Source organism: Dendrobates tinctorius, unplaced genomic scaffold (genome assembly GCF_039654945.1).
Source record: "Dendrobates tinctorius isolate UK_male_01 unplaced genomic scaffold, ASM3965494v1 ptg000115l, whole genome shotgun sequence".
NCBI lineage: Eukaryota > Metazoa > Chordata > Amphibia > Anura > Dendrobatidae > Dendrobates > Dendrobates tinctorius.
The window spans coordinates 68611-89696 of record NW_027361783.1 but is presented as its reverse complement, the minus strand read 5'-3'; the positions used below and the strand labels follow the sequence as shown (position 1 = coordinate 89696).

At 43.8% G+C, this 21086-nt stretch overlaps 1 protein-coding gene across 1 annotated transcript in view; it reads right to left on the bottom strand.

Annotated features, from left to right (window-relative positions):
- Positions 1-21086, bottom strand: part of NUP153 (nucleoporin 153) — a gene marked incomplete at its 5' end in the record, with an annotated part of 122124 nt that overhangs the window by 32435 nt on the left and 68603 nt on the right. Inside the window, 6 exons of the mRNA XM_073590052.1 lie at positions 59-175; positions 8613-8697; positions 9303-9398; positions 9500-9607; positions 9725-9839; positions 10416-10468. Of these exons, the coding sequence (XP_073446153.1) occupies positions 59-175; positions 8613-8697; positions 9303-9398; positions 9500-9607; positions 9725-9839; positions 10416-10468 (574 nt within the window). The remainder of the gene's footprint in view (positions 1-58; positions 176-8612; positions 8698-9302; positions 9399-9499; positions 9608-9724; positions 9840-10415; positions 10469-21086) is intronic.

Below are 21086 nucleotides of genomic sequence, written 5' to 3'. Positions count from 1 at the left end.
ATTTTAGTTTGTGCCAAAAATGCATTACTGTGACACAGATTAACTTTGTATTTCTTACCTGGACTTTTCAGAATATCAAGCACGCTTCCCTCTTTTAGGGTTTTTGCAGGTTTGCAGAATCCACGGTATTCTTCTTCAGGCTCCTTTACATTGTTGCTATTCATGCCAACAAAATCTTTTGATTAGGGGGAAAAAATGTAATTGGTTATTAGGTATTTGTACGGGTGTAGACAGATGACAGTAAACTGGACTGGTTAGGACAAACATCTCTAAACTAGCCTCTGCCAGATACCCCAAGGGTAGGTTCACATGGAATTTGAGACTATGATTTGCTTGGCAGAAAAATCTGCACCAGAAACATGAGACTTTTTCTACTTCATTAAGTCCCCAAATGAGAGGGGTTTTTTTCCTAGACAGGATTGACAAGCTGTTTGCCAATCCCACACCCCTGAAGAGATCAGGTGCACTAGAAATCCGTTCTTAATGGGAGTGCCAAAGTTTGCAGAGCTCAGCTGATCTTCGGCAATTCTACTATAATGAATGGACATAAATGGACTTTGATTCAGCCGTGGTTCTTTAGAGCCACAGTTGTCAGGATTAGTGGGGCCACAGCGGTTGGACCCCCAGCTATCTTAAAGTTATCTCCTATTCTTTGGATATAGAATAACTTTCAAACTTGAGAATAGTCCTTTAAGAAAATGCACAAGAGAAAATCCTCTCATGACCATAGATGAGAAGCCAATGTACTTAATTATGGGGAAACCCCTTAGTTGTTTAGGAGGTTTTCAAAGCTGCAGCTTTATTTAGCTCCGAGGCCTCCAAAAACAAATAAAACAATCAAAACTTGTAATGAATACTGTGCAATACTGTGCCTAATTAAGATGCAGATTATATAAAATACCAACGAGAATTTGCCTCTTCCTCAAATAAATGAGCGTTAAATACTTTGTAAAACTCCCCGAGCTCCCTTGATTCTGCCCTTCTTCCGTTTTGTACTGCGTCCCTCCATTCACATTTGTTTCTTCTGAAGCACTTTAAACTGAATCCCTGCTTTGCAGCCCAACTGTGTGCTTCTTCAGTCTTCTTTGGGAGTATAGCTTTCACCCTTCTCCTAGATGCTGCCATGTGACTGATCATATAACTGGCCAGAAGTAGGGGATCTTATTATTGATTGGCAGCTATAACAAACAGCGAGGCAATAGTTTCTGCAATGAACGTCAAAATTAGACATTTCATGTTCATATACTATAGCCAGCACAATGGATAATACACACTGCAGAAAGACAATAGATTTATTACCTCACTATTCTACCCTCGGACAATAAAATTAGTGATTATGACCCCTCCACTTTACACCAACAGGGAAGTTTTAAAGGGAATCTGTCAACACGTTTGGCCGATACGAGTTACGGCCACTGCCTTTCAGGATTGATATACAGCATTCTATAATGCTGTAGATAAGCCCCCGACCCGACCTGCAAGAGAAGAAAAACGGAGATTAGACCTACCGGTAATGTTATTTCCAGGAGTCCATCCTGACAGCACCATGGGGGTTGTCCTTTCATCCTTCCAGGGACAGGAAATGCACGAGAGGTTAAAAGGTCCCCTCCCACACCACACTCCAGTGATTTTTCCAAGTACCACACCAGTATGATGCAATTAAATTTTATTTAGATTTAGTACAAGCATAATGATACCAATACAAATCATAGGGAGGGAACTACCAGTGCTGTCAGGATGGACTCCAGGAAATAACATTACCGGTAGGTCTAATCTCCGTTTTCCAGGACGTCCTATCCTGACAGCACCATGGGGAATACCAAAGTAGGAATTCGCTTAGGGTGGGACTACTGCTTGTAGCACTCTGCGACCAAAGGTCGCCTGGCTAGCTGATAGAGTGTCCAACTTATAGTGTCTACAGAAAGTATTTGGTGTAGACCAGGTGGCGGCCCTGCATATCTGTTCTACTGAGGCACCCGCCATCTCTGCCCATGAAGTCGCTATCGCCCTGGTGGAATGAGCCCTAAGCCCTTCAAGTACCGGCAAGCCCTCGGCCTCGTACGCCGAGGAGATTATTGTTGTTATCCACCTCGCTAGAGTCTGTGTAGCCGCACTTCTACCTTTATTTTTTCCGCCGTACTGGACAAATAGTTTTGTGTCCTGTCGCCAGTCCCTGGTGACTTCCAGGTAACGGGCGACCGTGTGTCTAACATCCAAAGAATGAAACAATCTTTCTTTATCATTCTTTGGGGCTGGACAAAACGAGGGCAGGATTATTTCTTGGTTTAGATTCTGCGGCGATACTACCTTAGGGAGAAACTTTGGATCTAGTTTGAGCGTTATGTGGTCCTCGAAGATCTGAATGTAGGGATTCTGGATTGAGAGGGCCTGGATCTCACCTAAACGTTTAGCTGAGGTGATAGCTACCAAAAAAGCAGTTTTTTGTGTGAGCTTTGAAATGTCTATCTCTGAAATTGGCTCATAACGGGGCCTACACAGCACGTTGAGTACCAGATTTAGGTCCCATGGGGGGACAGTTTTCCTCAATGTGGGTCTTAGCCTCTGGGTGGCTTTAGTAAATCGCGCTATCCATGGATGGGAGGATAGGGAGAAATTAAAGAAGGTACTTAAGGCCGCTATCTGGACTTTGAGTGTGCTCGGGGTCAGGCCCCTATCGAATCCAGCCTGTAGGAAGTCCAGGATCCGAGGGATATCAGGCCGAGATAGGTCTAGAGGGGCACTACCACTTTCTGTACAGAATCTCTTCCAGATTTTACAATATATCGCTCTTGTCACCGGTTTTCGGCTGGCCTGCAATGTGGAGATCACCTGGTCCGAGAGGCCATCGGACTTTAGGATGTCCCTCTCAGGATCCATGCTGCCAGTTGCAGGCTTCCTGGGTCTGGGTGTAACACTGGACCCTGGGAGAGCAAGTCTGGTATTGTTGGTAGGTGGAGTGGCCCCCTCTGAGCCATCTTTCTGAGGAAGGGAAACCAACTCCGCCTGGGCCAAAAAGGTATGACCAGCATCACCCGGGCTCCTTCCTCCTGGATCTTCCTGAGGACCCTCGGTATTATGGCAATCGGTGGAAACCCGTATAGGAGTCCCCTTCCCCAATTCTGGTCCAGGGCATCGATCTCTTCCGGATGGTCCGCCGGGTTGAGGGAGTAGAACCTCTTCAGCTTGGCGTTTTTTCTTGTCGCGAAGAGGTCCAGCTGGGGTGTCCCCCAACGATGGCAAAGATCCTTGAAGATCTCTTTTAGCTCCCATTCGGTGGTTCGGACTTCTTGTCTGCTTAGATAGCCGGCTATCCTGTTTTGGGAGCCTTCCAGGTAAACTGCTGATAGGGAGTGAGAATTGTTTTCTGCCCAGGTGAGGATGCGAGCTGCTAGCTTCTGAAGTTTCCCGTGCCTTGGGCCCCCCTGGTGGCGTAGGAAGGCTACTGTGGTCACGTTGTCCGACATGATCTTTATATGTTGGTTCTGTAGTCTTGAACCGCTTCTCTTCAGAGTCTCCCAGACTGCTCGCAGCTCTTGGTAGTTTGAGGACTGTAAGCTGATACTCTTGGGCCACGTTCCATGTAAGAATCTTCCTTCTAGGTGGGCTCCCCATCCTTCCCTGCTGGCATCTGTAGTGATGGTCACGCATGGAGACAGGATCCAAGGAACCCCCCGGCTGATGTTTCTGTTGCTGATCCACCATTTCAGAGATGATCTCAGCGCCGGAGACGGTCGGAACTTCTTGTCCAGCGAGGACTGCCGTCTGTCCCATTTCGTAAGGATCTCCTTTTGTAGGATTCTTGTGTGAGCCTGGCTCCACATGACACAGGGTATGCATGCAGTTAGGGTGCCCAGGACTTCCATCGCGGTCCTTATCGAAACCTGATGTTGGCCGAACTGCCGCACCTTGTCCACGATGGGCTTCTTCTTCACCTCCGGCAAGAACGAGACCCTTCTTCTGGAGTCTAGCATTACCCCTAGGAATTTTTTCTGGGTGCTGGGCCGCAGATCTGATTTTTCTCTGTTTAGGATCCAACCTAGGCTCTCGAGGCTGAAAATTATTGAGCTGAGTTGTTGTTTTAATTCGGACGCTGACCGGGATATTACCAAGAAGTCGTCTAAATAAGGCACAATGATTATGTCTCTTTGTCTTAAGTCTGCCACGACTTCGGCCACCAGTTTTGTGAAAACACGAGGTGCTGATGCTAGGTCGAACGGAAGAGCCTGAAACTGGAAGTGGTAATGTTTGTCTCTTTTCTCTAGGGCGAAACGCAGGAACCTCTGCGATTGAGGATGGATGGGAACGTGATAATATGCGTTCTTTAAATCTATAGTGCACATGGACGCGTTCTGGTCTATTAGCGGGATGGCGGTTTTCAGGGACTCCATTCGGAACCTTTTGTAACGAACCCATTGATTCAATGGCTTCAAATTTATGATAGTTCGGCTTTCCCCCAATGGTTTTTTTTATTGTGAAGAGTGTAGAATAGTGGCCCTGACCTCTCTCTACCTCTGGGACAGGAATTACTACTTCCGATTTTAACAGGTCTTTTATGTCTGCCCATATAGGGTCTATCATGGCTTCGGAACGGGGTTTTGTAACCACAAATCGTGCTGGAGGGGATCTTGTGAACTCGAGGGTATAGACCTGGGCAATTGTATTGAGGACCCATGGGTTCTGGGAGATGCGCTGCCATGCCCCTGCCAAGTGTTTTAGGCGCCCCCCTACCGGCATGGCGTCATTGCCTTCTGCTCCTGGAACTTTGTCCGGAGCAAGACGGGGGAGCTCTACTTCTTCCCCCCCCTCGAGTACTCCCAGCGAGAAGATTTCCCTTTCCCTCTATATTCCTGCCTCTGGTATGGGCGGGATCTCTGAAAGGGAAATTGCCTTTTTGGTTTTTCCTCTGGAAAACCTTTTTTGTCGTCGGAGGCACTCTCTAGAATTTTATCCAAAGCTGGCCCAAATACCTTCCCGCCCGAGAAGGGTATGGAACATAACTTATTTTTAGATTGGTAGTCCCTCGACCAGGTTTTCATCCATATGGCTCGGCGGGCCGCGTTGGATAGGGAATTATTTCTGGCCGCAAACCGTACCGATTCTGCAGAAGCATCTGCCAGAAAACCGGTCGCGATTTTCAACAGGGGAATACTCTCAAGGATATCACCCCTAGGGGTTTTATCCTTTAACTGTTGTTCCAAGTGGTCGATCCATAGGTGCATGGATCTAGCGACCGATGTAGCGGCTTATCACTGCCGCTGAGGCCTCCCAAGCTCTTTTTAAGAGCACGTCGGCTTTTTTGTCCATGGGCTCCTTGAGACTGGAAGAATCTTCAAAGGGAATCGAAGTCTTTCTCGACACCTTGGCCACCGGTGAATCGATCTTAGGCACCTCGTCCCAAGTGCTGATGTCCTCCTGGTTAAATGGAAGTCGCAGCTTAAAGTCTCGCGGCACGATCAGTCTTTTCTCCGCATCTTCCCATTCTTCCAGGATCATTGCCCGGATATGGTCATTAACTGGGAAGATCTGACGAATCCTGGCTCTAAGTCCCCCGAACATTGTGTCCTGGATGGATTGTTCTTTCGGGGGTTCCTCGATCTGCATTGTACTTCTTACTGCCCTGAGCAGCTCTTCCGTGTTCTCTGATGTGAAGAGGTACCTTTTCCCTGTTTCTAGGGGTTCCGAGGTAATCTCGCCCTCTTCCTCCGAGTCCGTGCCCCGTATCTCTTCTTCCGATGATAGGTCGGACTCCCATCTAGGTCTTTTGGACTGGGACCGGCCGGAAGACTGAGTAGGTAGTATTCCAGAGACCGAGGCCTGAACTTCATCTCTGACTACTGTGCGCATCTCTGTGAGAAAGGCTGCCTGCTCGCCTCTGACGATTCGGAGTGTGCAATCCTCGCATAGGGGCTTCTTCCATGCGCTCGGCAGTTTACTGGCACAAATGGGGCATTTAGGTTTGCCTGATGTCCTGGCTGTTGCTGGCGCTGGTGTTGCCTTATCCTAAAAAGACAGGAGTCCTCCCTTTAAAAAAAAGCTCCTGTCTCCGGCCATCCTGCCCCTGTGCCCTTTACTCACGGACGCTGGTTCTGGCTGGTCACTGGTCCTAGCGTCCATGCTGGCGGCGTTTGACAGAAACTTAGGAGTCTGTCACCTCTCAATCTGCCTGGAGCCGGTGCGCTGGTCTCCCGCTTCCCCCCGTTCTTATCCTACCTTGTCTTGCGCAGGAACGCTGCTTCTGCCGCCCTCTGACGCGTCCTCCGTGCCCCAACCGGAAGTCGTCATCCCTGGGCGCCCGGAAGTGACGCGCCGCCGCTCTGCAATCTGGGCCTCGCGGGAGCCGCGCTGGGGGAAGCGGGGATGAGTCCCGGAGCGACGCTCCACGGAACACCCGGCGGAGAACCCCCCTTAGGGGGGTGCCGCTTACATCGTCCGACCTGGAGGAGTTGGCGGTTAGGACCCCGCACCTCCTGGCCCCGGTAAGATCCTTTAGCCTGTATGCCGCGGCTGCGGCCCGTGCCTGTCTTTTCAGGGACAGGAAAAACACTGGAGTGTGGTGTGGGAGGGGACCTTTTAACCTCTCGTGCATTTCCTGTCCCTGGAAGGATGAAAGGACAACCCCCATGGTGCTGTCAGGATGGACTCCTGGAAATAACATTACCGGTAGGTCTAATCTCCGTTTTTCTTCTCTTGCAGGTCGGGTCGGGGGCTTATCTACAGCATTATAGAATGCTGTATATCAATCCTGAAAGGCAGTGGCCGTAACTCGTATCGGCCAAACGTGTTGACAGATTCCCTTTAAAACTTCCCTGTTGGTGTAAAGTGGAGGGGTCATAATCACTAATTTTATTGTCCGAGGGTAGAATAGTGAGGTAATAAATCTATTGTCTTTCTGCAGTGTGTATTATCCATTGTGCTGGCTATAGTATATGAACATGAAATGTCTAATTTTGACGTTCATTGCAGAAACTATTGCCTCGCTGTTTGTTATAGCTGCCAATCAATAATAAGATCCCCTACTTCTGGCCAGTTATATGATCAGTCACATGGCAGCATCTAGGAGAAGGGTGAAAGCTATACTCCCAAAGAAGACTGAAGAAGCACACAGTTGGGCTGCAAAGCAGGGATTCAGTTTAAAGTGCTTCAGAAGAAACAAATGTGAATGGAGGGACGCAGTACAAAACGGAAGAAGGGCAGAATCAAGGGAGCTCGGGGAGTTTTACAAAGTATTTAACGCTCATTTATTTGAGGAAGAGGCAAATTCTCGTTGGTATTTTATATAATCTGCATCTTAATTAGGCACAGTATTGCACAGTATTCATTACAAGTTTTGATTGTTTTATTTGTTTTTGGAGGCCTCGGAGCTAAATAAAGCTGCAGCTTTGAAAACCTCCTAAACAACTAAGGGGTTTCCCCATAATTAAGTACATTGGCTTCTCATCTATGGTCATGAGAGGATTTACTCTTGTGCACACGAAACAAGCAAAAGCGCGGCATCACAAGAAGATGGGAGGCGGCTGACCTGGACCTGCGACACCCATCGGACCAAACCGCCCCACAGGTGAGTATAAAAAAAAGTTATTTTTCTTCTCTTGCAGGTAGGACCGGGGGCTTATCTACAGCATTATAGAATGCTGTAGATAAGTCCTGAAAGGCGGTGGCCGTAACTCTTATCCCCCATACCTGGTGACAGGTTCCCTTTAATAACAAAAATGCTTTTCCTAATTTCTGCTGTCCAAACCTGTGGTAAGTCTTATGGTAAGTTGGGTCTTCTAGTTAAAAAAAAAAAAAAAAAAAAAAAAAGGTAATTTTCCTTGAGTAAGTGATAGGTCCATTTCAACCAGTTCAAGAGCAGGCCATTTATTGTTCACAACTAGGCCATTCAAGGTTCATGATAAGCACATCTTCTGGGGGGGGGGTTATTGAACATGCAGTTTAAAGAGCTGTAACTTTTGCTTCTCCTTGTTTGGATAGTCAAGTAAGTTTTGGTGATGGGGCTTTATTTTTATACTGGCACTATTTTTTTTTGGTCGTCAGTGGCAAAATAAGAATCTGCTTTCCCAATTTTTATGACCACTAAAATAATTTTTGAAATTAGTTCACCATTCTGCAACAATTTTTATTTATCGGACAATTTATGGGGGCAGGTCTAGTGACAGTCATTTAGATTGACAGTGAAATGTTTATTTTTTTTCAATATTTTAATTTACATTTCTCGTTTATTTCACACATTGTGTTCCCATATGGTCATAAAAGTCTTTCAGTGACATTTCAATAATTAAAATTTTTTATTTTCATCATATTTCCCTTGGTCTGGTATATTAACCATAGTTACAGGGGAAATGCAGCCTCCTGGCTACATAGCAGAGCTGTATTGGTCTCTTCTGAGCCATCAACTCCTGCTCTTACCCTATACAGAGCAATCACATGAGCAATGTATATGGAGGCAAAGCAGACAGCACTGACACGGGCATACACAACTCTTCAGGCAGAACACTGCTACTGAACCCACACAATCACGAGTAGCTACACTACTATGCAGTGATATTTTGGAACCCCAATGCAGAGTAGGAGCAGAAAATTAAACCTCTCATTCAGCTACTCAAATTACTTACCAGGACTGCTCGTAGCAGATTTCTTACTTGTCTGGGAAGAGAATGATGACACTTTCATAGCCGGCACACTAAATGTAAAGCCAACCTGTGAACACAAATGCACTTAAATGTCAAGATAAAAAAGGGAAAGAAGCTGTGAGAAAGACAACAAAACGGGCAGTGTAAAAACAAAGTCAAGTTCATAATCAATGGAATTGATAAAAGTAGCATGGCAATGTTCCAGGTCCTAAACATTTTACAGAACACAAACACTGGTAGACTAATCAGAGGGCTTGATGGAGAGAGGGGCCGGTGACCGCTAGGCTCAGATATCATGTTCAAGGAGCCATGAAAGCAATGTGTATGCATGTCTCTGCAATTTTAACACATTAGCCTAGATTTGTAAAACATGGCTCACTAATAACAGTATGGGATCAAAAGTGGTGACACTTTCACGTGCTGAATCAAGGTGAATGCATTTGGACACTTATTATCCAAATTATCTAAACCTGTGCGGCACTTAGAAAAATGATACAACGTGCCTTGAAAAGCTAAAGTACAGTATACATTGGTACTGTTTTAGCAGCTAGTCATAACAGTGATATAATCTGATCAAGTTGAAACTCCAGCTCCAAGTTTACATCTAGAGCATTGTCAATAATCACAGATGCAGGTATTCTGCAAGGCAGGATATGGGTTCTTCCTACTTACAGATGACCCAGGAGATTGTGCATTGGATTCAGTTGATTTCACAATAGGAGATGAAAATGTGAATGAGGGATTGCTTGTTGAGTTTGTAGTCTGTGCCTGTTAGAAGAAAAGGAACAATACATCAACTATTTTCACTTCTTCAATGGAGAAGAGGGAAAATTAAATAAAGTTACTGTGCTAAAAACAGATTTACTAACAGCAGCAGGAGGGGGTGTAGTCTTCATCTGGAGACCAAATGAAATCTTTGGAAGTGCCGTCGTGCTTATTGGTAAAGATATTGTTGGCAAATTGAGAGCCACCACCTCCTAAAGGGAAGACAGACAGCGATGTAATGTACCAGTGATGCCCATGAAAATAATACACATTCAAGCAATCTCAGACTTCTTATGTAAAGAAACATAAGATCACACACAAATGCATACCTCATCTGGTGACTTGCTACTATAATGAGAGCCTTTCTCCCTCATCATTTTGCCTCCACCTCTTCCTGACGGAAAGCCATTAGAAGCAGGGGTACTGAACTTGGGGTATGAGAAGCTGCAGAAAAGAAAGGCAAAGGTTTAGCTCTACCGACAAAGTAACAACAAAGGAGAATTGTAAATATCACAAACAAGTGCATGCATGTGTTACCTGATGGTGTTACTTTTTTTCTTATGGGGATATTACATGCAATAATGATTAACGACTCTTCCACTTCTCGGGTCTCTTGTGTGCTCTAGTAGTGATGTCTCTGCTGCAGCCAATCACCGAGCTAAGCTACACTGCCGATCTAAATGGCATAATCCTCCAAGCTCTATGATTGGCTTCAATGTTGATGCATGCTGTACTTGTGACATTACTGTTGCAGAAGGAGCTAGAGACCAGAGCAGCGGCAGGACAAGTACTATATGGCTTTATTTTATATCACTTTACCACTTTTCTAACAGAAAAGTGGTAAACCCCTTTATGGTTCATCACAAACCGCTAAATTTGACAATGTAGTGAACGCCTCACTGCCTACAGCAACAAATATCCAATTACAAATACAAAGCAACTCAAATATGCTACAAAGACATTAATGTTTGTTGAATTAAACATAGAGATTAACTTATAAAGTGTAATTGACATACTAACCTCTCTGTGTGCTGTGGGGCTGGTGCATCAAGCGTAAGATTTCTGGGTGGTCCCTGCAAAATAAAAAATCTTTAATAGAAATTCACCACCCGAGTTGTAACGTTAAAGGGATTCTGTCAGAAGGATCAACTCTACTAAGCAAGCTATATGGACTTCTTACAGGTCATAGGATGCAGAATAAAATATTACATCGATATCGGACATCCAAAATCTTATTCCTGAGAAATACACATTTTTCTTATATGTAAATGAGCTGTTAAGATCTATGGGCCGGACACTGATCTGCATGAGAATCTGCCACCAGAGATTATTATAGATGACAGGGGGAGTTGCCATTGTGAGACAAGTAGATCAGGAGGGCAGACTGTCAGTCATTCCATGTCTCACATTGGTAACGCCCCCTTTCATTTAAAATAAGCTTTTGAGCCAGATATACATATTTAAAAAATCGTGGATTTTACGGGAATAAGGGTGGTTTCACATTTGCGTTTCCAGCAGCAGAGTCGGCCTGCTCACGGCTGACGCTAAGCCCCGCCCCCTGCCGCGCCTCCTCCGGTAGCTCCGCCTAGGGGCACATGACGCTGCATGCGACCTGCGTCCCCCATCTTTAGCACTGGGGACAGAGGGTGCGGGCAGGAGGACCCCGACGCCCCTCGATAAAGCTGCCGCGAAACGCGCGTCGGGGTCCTCCTGCCCACACCCTGAGGTAATATGCACTGACCATACCTTCTTATCTTATACCTATCTTCTGCTTGGTTATATCTTTTAGGGTCTATTGCCGCCATACTTTGCACAGGCATACACTGGCTATATGACACCCTACCTATCCACCCCTGTTTATGCTAACTGCCTTGTTTATATTGCTATATTCTTGGAAAATGCCTATTGAGGTTTGCCGTTGGTTTACTTTGTATTTGTTCATGCTGACCATATGATGCCCTAATTTTTTCCAAATACATTTATGCACATCTGTACTTTTTTTTCTAAGTTACTGTTCTGAGAAATGCACTGGCATTTATTTAAATAAGTAAAAAGTCCTATGCACTAATATTTGTTTATTAGCATTTATTCAAGCATTCTCTGCATAAATATATCTTGGATATTTTTGTGCGTGTTACCTCTTGATGTGGTGATTTTCTTGTAGCGCCCTCACTTTTAATAACCATTGTGATATTTTTTTATATATATAATTTTTTTTAATTATATCTCAATAAAGATTATTATATTTTAGACATGGCTTCTTTTTGCTTTTTGGATGATTTATTATTGAAGCTGTCTACTTCCTAGGCTACCCTTATCTTTTTAAAAAATTAAAGTAGTCTGGTCCAGCTGTGAAGGTAAGGCATGGTCATATTGTCACAATTTTTATTATCGTCTGAGCAGCAACAGTGCCTCAGTTTACATATTTCTTGCCGTCAAAATGGCTTTGCTCAGCATGCTGCATAAAAAAAAGCATCATATTAGCAGTAGCAGGAGGGGGTGATTTCTGGGACACATATAGGAGATTTTTATTTTGGTTCTTACTCAGTGCAATGTTTTTGCGGCTTTTGTTGGAGAGATTGGGCTTCTTTCATATAAAAATAAAATATGTTTTACATTTCTAACATTTTACATAAGGGAAGCCACATATAATTGAAAAATAATGTTTAGATCAGTTGCTTCCTTTGTGCTTCAATGTAATTTGGCTTAAATAATAATGAAATTCTTCAGCAGGTAGTGCAGTGATACAGTTGTGGCCAAAAGTATTGACACCCCTGCAATTCTGTCAGATAATACTCAGTTTCTTCCTGAAAATGATTGCAAACACAAATCAAATTCTTTGGTATTATCTTCCTTTAATTTGTCTTAAATGAAAAAAACACAAAAGAGAATGAAGCAAAAAGCAAAACATTGATCATTTTGTGAAGGGTTAATACTAAAATCAGAGCTTAAGTTTCACTTCTCCATTTCTCTGTAGGTTAGGTTTCGTTTCTTAATTTTTGTTGCTGTAAGATAAATTTTTGTAATTGGCATGGGCTGTCATGAAACCAGATTGTTCGCATCAGGTGCAAAGATAAGGGAGGCGGGGGTGTAAAACTACTTATACGATGGACTACTTGCTAGAGATGGGGTGCACCTTACGAAGACTGGAAAGCATGTATTTGGAAGTCGCCTTGCTACACTTGTAAGGAGAGCTTTAAACTAGAACAACATGGGAAGGGAAGCAAAAGACCAGAAAAAGCCATACACCTGACAAATGCTATTGAGAACTCTGCTAATAGAAGTGGAAAGGAAGAACAAAGACGAAAGAATCTAATTAATAAAAATATTGGAGAAAGAGAAACCAATCACAAACTAAAATGTTTCTATACTAATGCACAAAGCATGGGCAACAAACAAGGAGAATTGGAACTACTAACACAGGAAAAGAAATATGATGTCATTGGAATCACTGAAACTTGGTGGGACGATACACATGATTGGAATACAAGACTAGAAGGATACAACTTATTTGCAAGAAACAGACTTGATAAACGAGGAGGAGGTGTCGCATTGTATGTTAGAAACGCGTATATCTGCACAGAGATTGAAGCTTCAGAGACTGGGAGTTCTGTGGAAACTGTTTGGGTAAGAATACAAGGACAGAACAATGGAAAGGACACCATTGTAGGCATTTACTACAGGCCGCCTGTGCAAGCTGAAGATATGGATGAACTCTTTATGCATCAAATGGCCAAGTTCTCCAAAAAATATGACATAGTTGTCATGGGAGATTTCAACTATCCAGACATTTGTTGGGAATCTCTCTCAGGCAAAACTAACAGGTCAAGGAAATTCTTATCCTCTCTTGCTGACAACTTTATCTTCCAAAAGGTAGGGGAGAAAACAAGGGGAACTGCTACCTTGGATCTAATCCTTATAAACAGGGAGGAAATGGTTGAGGAGGTAAAAGTGGCTGGAACCCTAGGAGGTAGCGACCATGCTATTTTAGAATTTTGGATAACTAGAGGCGGAAGACCTGTGAAGACTCAGACGTCAAGGTTAGATTTCAGAAAGGCAGATTTTAAGGGATTCAGAAAGATAATTGGAGGGATCCAATGGCTGGATATCCTTAAAGACAAAAATGTCCAGGAAGGATGGGAAATCTTGAAAAATGAAATTCTCAAAGCACAGTTGTTAACAATTCCGAAAAGAGGGAAGAATAGGAAGCATTTAAGGAAACCAGGATGGGTGAACACAGAACTTAAGCACATGCTAAAAAGGAAGAAAAAAATGTTTATAAAATGGAAAGAGGGAGGCATATCTAAAGAAGAATATAATGCTGTCTGCAGAATCTGCAGGGCACAAATCAGATTAACTAAAGCTGAAAATGAATTGAGGCTTGCAAGAGATGTCAAAAGCAATAATAAAGGATTTTGGGGATATGTCAAAAGTAAAAGAAAAGTCAAAGATGCTATAGGATTTTTACAGGATGAAAATGATGAAATGGTAAGACAGGATGTTGAGAAGGCTGAACTTTTAAATTCCTATTTTGCATCTGTTTTCTCTCAGAAAGGAAATGTAACACCAACTGTTATTCACTGTCCTATTAAGGGAATAGAAGAATCCAGGATATCTATAAACAGAAAGATAGTGAGGAAACACTTAGCTAACCTAAATGAATTCAAGTCTCCAGGTCCAGATGAATTACACCCCAGAGTACTGAAGGAGATAGCAGAATAAATTTCTGAACCACTCTCCATAATCTTTGAAAGTTCTTGGAGAGCAGGAGAAGTGCCAGAAGACTGGAGAAGAGCAAATGTTGTTCCTATCTTCAAAAAGGGGAAGAAGGTGGACCCAGGCAACTATAGGCCGGTGAGTCTGACTTCTATACCAGGAAAGATCTTTGAACAAATTATTAAACAACATGTAAGTCAATACCTGGATAAGAATGAAGTGATCAAACAGAGTCAGCATGGGTTTGTAACTAATAAGTCATGTCAGACTAACTTAATTTCCTTCTATGACGGTATCACTGATTGGGTGGATCAAGGAAATGCTGTAGATATAGTATATCTTGACTTCAGCAAAGCATTTGACAAAGTCTCTCATACAATCCTTATTGAAAAAATGACTAAGTATGGAATGGACAAGGCAACTGTTAGGTGGATTCATAGCTGGCTTAGTGATCGGACCCAAAGAGTGGTCGTAAATGGCTGCACATCCAGTTGGAAGAATGTCTCAAGTGGGGTACCACAGGGCTCTGTCCTGGGCCCTGTATTGTTCAACATCTTTATCAACGATTTAGATGAAGGAATTGAGGGTAAACTGATTAAATTTGCTGATGACACAAAGCTAGGAGGGATAGCTAATACTAGAGAAGAGAGAGAGAGGATTCAAAAAGATTTAAATAAACTGGAGAAGTGGGCAGTAACTAACAGAATGGTTTTTAACAGGGAGAAATGCAAAGTACTACATCTGGGCAATAAAAATGAAAAAAGCATATATAGAATGGGAGGGATAGGGCTAAGTGACAGCACATGTGAAAAAGACTTGGGTATACTAATAGATCACAGACTGAATATGAGTCAACAGTGTGATGCAGCAGCAAAAAAGGCAAATGCAGTTCTAGGATGTATTAACAGAAGCATTCAGTCTAGATCACGTGAAGTCATTATTTCCCTCTACTCCTCTTTGGTCAGACCTCATCTGGAATATTGTGTCCAGTTTTGGGCACCACATTTTAAAAAAGACATCAACAAACTGGAGCAAGTTCAGAAAAGAGCGACCAGAATGGTGACCGGTCTGCAAACCCTGTCTTATGAGGAAAGGTTGCAGGATTTGGGAATGTTTAGTTTGCAAAAGAGAAGACTGAGAGGAGACTTAATTGCTGTCTACAAATATCTAAAGGGCTGTCACATTGTAGAAGGATCAACTTTATTCTCATTTGCACAAGGAAAGACTAGAAGCAATGGGATGAAACTGAATGGGAGGAGACACAGATTAGATATTAGAAAAAACTTTTTGACAGTTAGAGTGATCAATGAGTGGAACAGGCTGCCACGAGAAGTGGTGAGTTCTCCTTCAATGGAAGTCTTCAAACAGAGGCTGGACAGACATCTGACTGGGATGATTTAGCGAATCCTGCTTTGAGCAGGGGGTTGGACCAGATGGCCCAGGAGGTCCCTTCCAACTCTACGATTCTATGATTCTATGATTCTTAAAACTCTGAAGAATATGCCATTATACTACTTTCTACGCTATTTAGGTACGGACATATATGCAGTTCCGGTTTTCTTGCAATATTATTGGCTTACAAAGTGAAGCATTACCATGATGCTATTGGTACTTGAGAACCTTGCATAATTAAGCAAAAGATTATAAAAGATGTGACTAAAATAAAGGGGCTTAGTGATCTGCCTCGATCCTCCCGTACAGAGACCCCAGTCTCCGTGTGGTCATTTGAGTTGCTAGCAACACTGGAATAATTTGGAAATCACTGGATCAACCGTGAAGGGTTAATTTAGCCCTCACAAAATAGCTACCTCGACAGTGGCGCCCAACGTGGGGCCCCCGAACAGGGACGCCTCTGCCCCGGAGGACAACAAGACAAAGCACCCTCGAAGCGGACACAGGTGCTGGAAAACTGGGACTGATCATCCCTCACAACCACGGTAAGTTGGCAGTTATACTGTTCAGACTGACCGTTAGTGTGGTTTTCCTGTGCTTGTTGCTGCAAAGAGGATCTGAGGTTTGTCCCCTGGTGGGGTGATTCATGGGTGGAATCATATAGAGGTGTAGTCCCGTTGGGGGCCCAGTGCTCGAACCGTACCTCATAAGGGACGGACACCCTGGATTGACCAGTGATTGTGACTCTCTTTATAGTCAAAATATCCTGAAATTCCCGATCATTATTAGTATTGGGCGTGGTGAGTGATCGAAGACTGGGTAGGATACGTAACTCAGGTATATATAGAAAGATATATATAACCAGAGGTGTCCGGAGGGATAGTCTGAGACGCCCTCCTCCTTTCACTGAGTACCGCAAATTTTTGACAATCCCAGAGAGGGATTATTGACCCGGTGGAACAGAGACTGAAATGGCCGCCAGATCTGTGCACAATTTAAGTCAGGATGTTTGTCTCTAAAGGAGAGAATTATGTTTCTGTGGAAGAAAAAGAAAAGTTTGGAATTGTGAGAAGGATCAGATACTGTTAGTCTTATGATTCAAAGACAAGGAAAGAAATTTGTCCGGAATGCAGGAAGAATATTTTCCATTCTGGGATTTCCTAAGGGCGGGAGGTTGCAGCCTACGCTATGGAATGAAGGAGTTAAAAATAAATAAATTAATAATAATAATAATAATAATAATAATAATAATAATAATAATAATGGAAGATTGACTGATGATGGATTACTTGAAGGTGCTGAGGAATTCCGTGGCTTGGCACATGAATTGTATAATGAAGGTTATGTGGACATTGAACAGCAAGTGAGTTCTGATTGTTTCTGTTACTGCTATGTTGAAGGAAAAATTGTCTATTATGACAGGGACGGGATGTATTGTGGTTCAAGAAAGTGGCTGGTGTGAGAAAGTGATTGGTTAAGAAGGAACTAAGATTGATATTAATGTGTCAGGGAAATAGTTAAAAGTGATGATTTGAAACAAGAGGTCTCCCTGCTAGATGACAATTGTACAAGGAGACGGAGAGTCGCAGCCGCCACCTTTGCTGACGGCACCTATTATCATCCGCCGCCAGCCTCAATCCCCGTTCACCCGATCCAGAGGGGGAAAAAAGTTTTCAGAAGACTTTAACCCGCTCTGTTAAGGAGAGAGAGAAAAAAAAAAAAAAGAAAAAGCAAATTAGCAAGCTAGCAGCTGCTTCAGTACCCCCTCCCATCTTAGCCCACACTATATCCCCCTTTGCCCCCACCGCAGCTGCGAGCACTCAGTGTGCCCTTCAGCCCACACAGCAAACTCTCGCCCGCCCCCCCCCGGACTTCAGCTAGTGGGAACCCTGCTCCTCAGCCCCTCCCTGCTAATTCTCGTTACTGCTCAGTTTGTGATCTCCCCCACATGTCCAGTAAATTTACTAGGGGCAGATTCATTATCACTGTTCACCTCCAGAATACAATTCAAAGATGATGGTCAGATGGCTCTAACGTTATATAATCCCTATGTAGATGAAGACAGTGAGGAAATCTGAATTTTGCATGCCCTTCTTACGGTTATGATGGCCCTGATAGGCTCAGATCAACCCCCAATATTGCCTGAGGATCAATGACTCACCCCATACCTCTCAGAGATACTATCTAAACTCTGGTCAAAAGGGCCAAATGATATAGGGAAAATGCCTGTAGAACCAGTAAAAGTGTTTCTCAAACCTGGTGCCCCTTTTCCCAAAGTCCATCAATATCCTTTGAAACATGATCAGGAGCGGGGCCTTCAGGAACAAATACAAACGTTACTTGATAATGGTGCCCTGGTACCCTGTGTTTCTCCATGTAATACGCCCTTGTTTCCCGTTAAGAAAAAGACCCCACCTGGCCAGCCCCCTGTGTACCGGCTGGTGCAAGATCTACAGGCAGTTAATGCAGCTACTGTTCTGGAAACTCCAGTGGTACCTAATCCACATACTCTTTTGTCCCAAATACCCCAGGATGCTGCTTGGTTTAGTTATTGATCTTACCAATGCCTTCTTTAGCATTCCGTTACACCCAGACTGCCAGTTTCTATTTGCATTCACTTATCAGGGACGACAGTTAACATGGACAGTTATGCCACAAGGGGCCCAAAACAGTCCCAACCAGTTTGCAAAAAAAATATGAGCAGGTGTCTTTTGCCATTGTTGTCATTGTTAGCCTCCTTAAGTATCTGGCAGCACTGAACTGTCGGGTTTCGGCCTCGAGACTTCAGTTCTGCCTTGGTCAAGTGATATTCTTGGGTCACTGTCTCCTTCAGGGTGCCAGACACCTCGCAGAAGAAAAATAGCTGTCAGCTCCCTTCCTTTCCCAAAAGGTGAAACTGAACTCCAGCGTTTTCTTGGACTATGCAGTTATTTTTGTCAGTTAATACAGGATGCATCACGCATAATGCAACCCCTTTACAACGCTTTGAAAGACGGCATAATGAATTATAAGGGAAGATGGCAGTAATGAGGATTACCTCCAATATGTTTGTTCCCAACTTCTGATAGAAGAAACAGCTACTCCACCAAATGTCAGTGAGAATCCACTCCCAAATCCTGATCTGGTGTTATACACAGATGGTTCAAGATATGCTGACGAGTTTGGTAGATTCCACACGGGATACGCTGTTACCACAGAAGACACTGTAGTGCACGTAGCTGCGCTCCCGCCCTCACAGTCAGCACAAGAAGCAGAACTCCAGGCTCTGTCTACTGCATGTATTTTGGCCAAGAACACATGGGCTAATATATACACGGACTCACGGTATGCATTTGGTATTGCTCACGATTTTGGGGCTCTATCGGCCAATCGAGGGTTTATTACTGCTGCCGGAACCCCAGTGAAAAATGCTGAAGCTATTAAAACCCTCATGGACTCGATCAAACTACCTACTCAGGTGGCTATTATCAAAGTTAAGGCGCACGGTCCTAGGACCAGTCCACAGACTGTTGGCAACGCATTTGCAGATATGCAAGCTAAAGCCGCCGCTCTCTTACCCGTTGAACCAACCATACCAACTATGGTGACCACACGCTCTCAGCATAAACAGTTACAAGAAGCACTGACCCTACAAGAACCTGATGATCTACAACAGACTGAAGTTTTCTGTCGGACCCTGCGAGACCGCTTAATGACGATGCAGAGAATGTCTCCAAAGGAAGAGGTGAAGCAGTGGAAGACTGATGGGGCACGAATGGATAATGGTCTCTGGAAAAAAGGACCAACTCGTGTGTCTCCCTAAGCGGATGTACCCTGCTATGGGCACATGGACCTACACATCGAGGAAAGAATCAGGCCCTCGCACTAGTGCAAAAATTCTACTGGGCCCCGGTTCTTCAGTTGGCCGGAAGCATTCCCTGTTACCAACATGACTGCAAAGACCACAGTGAAGAAACTGGTGATGGAAGTTATATGCAGATATGGGGTTCCAGAAGCTGTTGAAAGTGATCAAGGCCCGGCCTTTTCTTCTCATGTGTACCAAGAGGTTCTGACAATGCTTGGATCCACTGTAGCCCTACATACTCCGTACCACCCACAATCCAGTGGGAAAGTTGAGAGGTTGAATGGCACACTGAGGGACAATTGACCAAAATGATGCAGGAGACTACGGCTACATGGCCAGAGCTCCTACCCATTGTGTTATACCACATTCGTACTACCCCTATTGCAAAATATGGCCTGTCCCCATATGAGATATTGTTTGGTACTAGGCCCCCAGTTGCAAATTTCCAGCCCCAGCAGTTATCAGAGGAAACTGACAGTGCTGTTCAATATGTTATTCTGCTAAGGCCTGTTTCACACTTCCGTTTTTGTGTCCGCCAAACGGATCCGTTTCCGTTTTTTTGACGGAAACTGATGCAAACGGATCCGTTTTTTTAAAAACGGATACGTTTTTTTGACGGATCCGCGGTAACCGTAATGGAAGTCTATGGGACAAAAAAAACGGATCCTGCAAAAAATGGCGGATCCGTTTTTTTTACGGAAAACAACGGATTTTGACGGATTTGAAAAAACGGAAGTGTGAAACAGGCCTTAGTAAAAATCTTGCTAACACCTATGCTCTAGTTTTCTTTTCCAGATTTAGCAGAAACAGACACCTGTCAAACTGAAGCATGGTGATTTGGTAGTCGTGAAGAGGCATGTCAGGAAGCACGGACTAGAACCCTTGTATGACGGTCCCTATCAAGTTCTCCTCATCACCCCTATATCAGTGAAACTAGAAGGAAGACTGACTTGGATTCACGCATCGCACTGCAAGCTGGTTAAACAAGCAAATAGCAAATGAAGGGGACATAATGTTTTGGTTTTTCGCATTTTCCATATTATCATTGGTAGAAGTTAAAGTTAGAAGATATTCAAAGACTCAAAGATCAATACGATAAAGACAATGATCGTAATAAGGACAGTTGGTGGTCAGACACTTTCTCAATCCAGCCAATTGGTTTAAGGGAATTGGAGGCTGGATAGCTGGGATCTTACAGAGCTTGTTACACATTGCTGCCTGTATCCTTGTTGTATATGTGATACTAAAACTTGTTCTTTGGTGTATTCCTGTATGTATTAGGAAATTCTGCACTAAGACAGCTAATGATGATACCAAAAGGTGTCGTTGCCCCTGCTCTTCTCTGCACCGATCTCAAGAGGCTACTTGATGAAGATGTTGAAGCCAAGCACATGCCTACCTACAAAAGATCCCCACCACCGTCATCAAAAAATTGTTATTCGTGAACTGCAGTATACAGGGGGGACGGGTGCGCCGCGACAGCCATGACAGATAACACGGCATCAGTCATGTGAAGATCAGTACCCCTCAAGCTGTTAGCTTGGGATAGCACCTCTGATGATGCATATGTGTTTTAAATTTTTTTTTATCTAGGGGGGAATGTGAAGGGTTAATACTAAAATCAGAGCTTAAGTTTCACTTCTCCATTTCTCTGTAGGTTTCATTTCTTAATTTTTGTTGCTGTAAGATAAATTTTTGTAATTGGCATGGGCTGTCATGAAACCAGATTGTTCTCATCA